At 53.8% G+C, this 2,263-nt stretch overlaps 1 protein-coding gene across 1 annotated transcript in view; it reads right to left on the minus strand.

The window, feature by feature from the left end:
• Nucleotides 1-2,263, minus strand: part of TRIP4 (thyroid hormone receptor interactor 4) — a gene marked incomplete at its 5' end in the record, with an annotated part of 27,598 nt that overhangs the window by 2,957 nt on the left and 22,378 nt on the right. The window contains one exon of the mRNA XM_010076390.1: nucleotides 1,327-1,429. Coding sequence (XP_010074692.1) covers nucleotides 1,327-1,429 — 103 coding nt within the window. The remainder of the gene's footprint in view (nucleotides 1-1,326; nucleotides 1,430-2,263) is intronic.

Raw genomic sequence — 2,263 nt, forward strand, 5'->3', positions numbered from 1 at the left:
CGCTCACCCTGCACGGCCGTCGCCAGCAGCTCTCCTCCTCACCGCGGCCGCACGGAGGCAGATGTGGCGGTGGAGGGGCACAAGAGAGCCTGGACGAGGGCAAGGAGAGGTGAAAACAAGAGGGAAAAAAAAAAAAAAGAATGTAGCGGCTGCTCCAGCACTGCAACAAAGATGTTTGCATCCTAAATTACTCGGTGCGGCGCTGCCTGCGCACAGGGAAAGACCCGTCCCTGGGGGAGGACGGTGCCGCGAGCAAGATCCGAGCATCATTTGTCACCATCGGCTGCACACACCTCTCAGACATAGAAGGCGGGGAAGAAACCACATCATTTTGCCCGACTCAATACCCTGGCAGGGCAGGAATACCCCAACGCCCAGGGAGAGAACGAAGCCATGGGAGAACAGTGCTTCTCTGAGCAGAGAGGGAGAAAAAAGCCTCAAAACCAACAAAAATAACCCTACACCGTGCTTCAAAATCCCTTATGAACCAGTCCTGAGAAATCCTGCCGCTCCTGCGCCGCTAGAGAACTACTCCTGAAGAACCAGGCAGCAAATGAGAAAGAAAACCCAGTCGTCAGCTCTGCTAAAACAAACAGCCAAGACTATTTCTGCTTATGCTGCTTTTAGCCCGTCAAATTAATTTTTCACATCCCCTGAAAGCGCGTACAGTGCCTTCCCCAGGCTGTGTGGCGGGGAGGCTGCTAATAAGGCCGGCGCTGACTGCAGGCTCCCCAGCTGCTGCGTCCCTCCTCCATCCTTTTTACGGCAGCGGGCAGGAATAACTGGCAGCCTGCGGAGGGGCTGGTGGCTCATAAAAGGGACTAAGGACGCTGGCAAGCGGAGCGGGGACAGATGCCGTGGCGCTTCCCCGCGAGCTCTGCCAGGACATCCCATCCTGCCGGCCTGGGGATGGAGAACATCCCATTTGGCCCTGCAGCTCTTCTTGCTTCCAGCCCTCGCCATCCTCACGGGTGAGAGAGGGTAATTTTGAACCGCAGGCAAGGAGATCGCGCAGATCCACTGGAGCATCACCGCACCAGCTTGTATCCTGAGCCAGGCTGATGCCAGAAGCAGATCAGCTGCAGACACGAGTGTTTGCAGAGGCAGGAAGAGGCATGCATTTAGAAGGAAGCAACATCTGGGGAAAGGGGAACCGAAGACAAAAAAAAAAAAATTACAGATGTATTCGAGTCATTAAACAAACACCTTCAGATCAAAGAGCACAGGGCAAAGGTTGTGAACTCATCTGGCAAAGGCAAGCGGAGGTGGTGAGGAGAGCAGGGACGAAAGGCCAAGGGGGGCATGTGGGGAAACTTTACTACTTACAGATTTTGGGTTTTCCTTTGATGGGAAACTTCACAACCATCTCCTGGGGATTAGTGCAGATAAAGACAAATGGAGACCCGGACTCCTGGCTCAGATCCGGATACTGTGAAACACAGACACACACAAAACAAGAGTCAGAGGCACTGCCGCGGGTGTGAGAGGAGCTCAGTGGGCAGGGGCAGAGAAATTTAAGCGATGGGTTGTATCCAGGCTGCAGCAGCTCAGACTAAACCAGTTCAAGAACTTTTAATGAAAAGAAAACAAAAAAACAATTGCAGATTTGGGTCTCAACCAAAGTGAGCCCCTCGCTAAGCCTCTTCTCACCACACCTCTGCCAGAGCTTCCTCCCATCTCGGATCTGTCCCACCAAGCTGCTTCACAAAAAAACTCCTTAACCTTTTTCCACCTCCTTTCGCACCAACCTGCGTTTCGCCGCCTAAAAGGTGTGGTTTCATGCTTGGCTTACACTGATCTAAAGCACGGGGTGTCGACAGAAAGGCAGGCGAGGGCCCTGCCCTCCCAAGCTCGCTTTGTGCTGGGACAAGCACAGGACAGATTTTCAGCCCAAAGAATTTCCTGGATTCAGCTGATCAGGGATGCGGGTACCCCCACTAAACCTCAACCAAAACAGCTTGGCCAAGCCAACAAGATGACGACCACCAGAAGAGTGGCCACCTCTTCTACTGAAGCAGCTGTCCCAGCTACAGATACGTCCCCATCTCTTCCCCGCAAGGCTCAGTCTAAACACAAGGGCTTTAAGATTTGGACAGCATGCACCGTCCTGCTGTGGGACGCGCAGCCCTTGAGATTCATCCGCAACTAAAGGGTGAGGGGTAGGAAAACCGCTCGCAACATGCCGACAGCTCGGAGAAGCCAGCCACTTCCGTGCAGGGCTGGCTCTGTGTACAGAGCCTGCGGAGAGATTTCACTGCGATGA

The sequence above is a fragment of the Pterocles gutturalis genome, unplaced genomic scaffold (assembly GCF_000699245.1).
Source record: "Pterocles gutturalis isolate BGI_N339 unplaced genomic scaffold, ASM69924v1 scaffold27003, whole genome shotgun sequence".
Classification (NCBI taxonomy): domain Eukaryota; kingdom Metazoa; phylum Chordata; class Aves; order Pterocliformes; family Pteroclidae; genus Pterocles; species Pterocles gutturalis.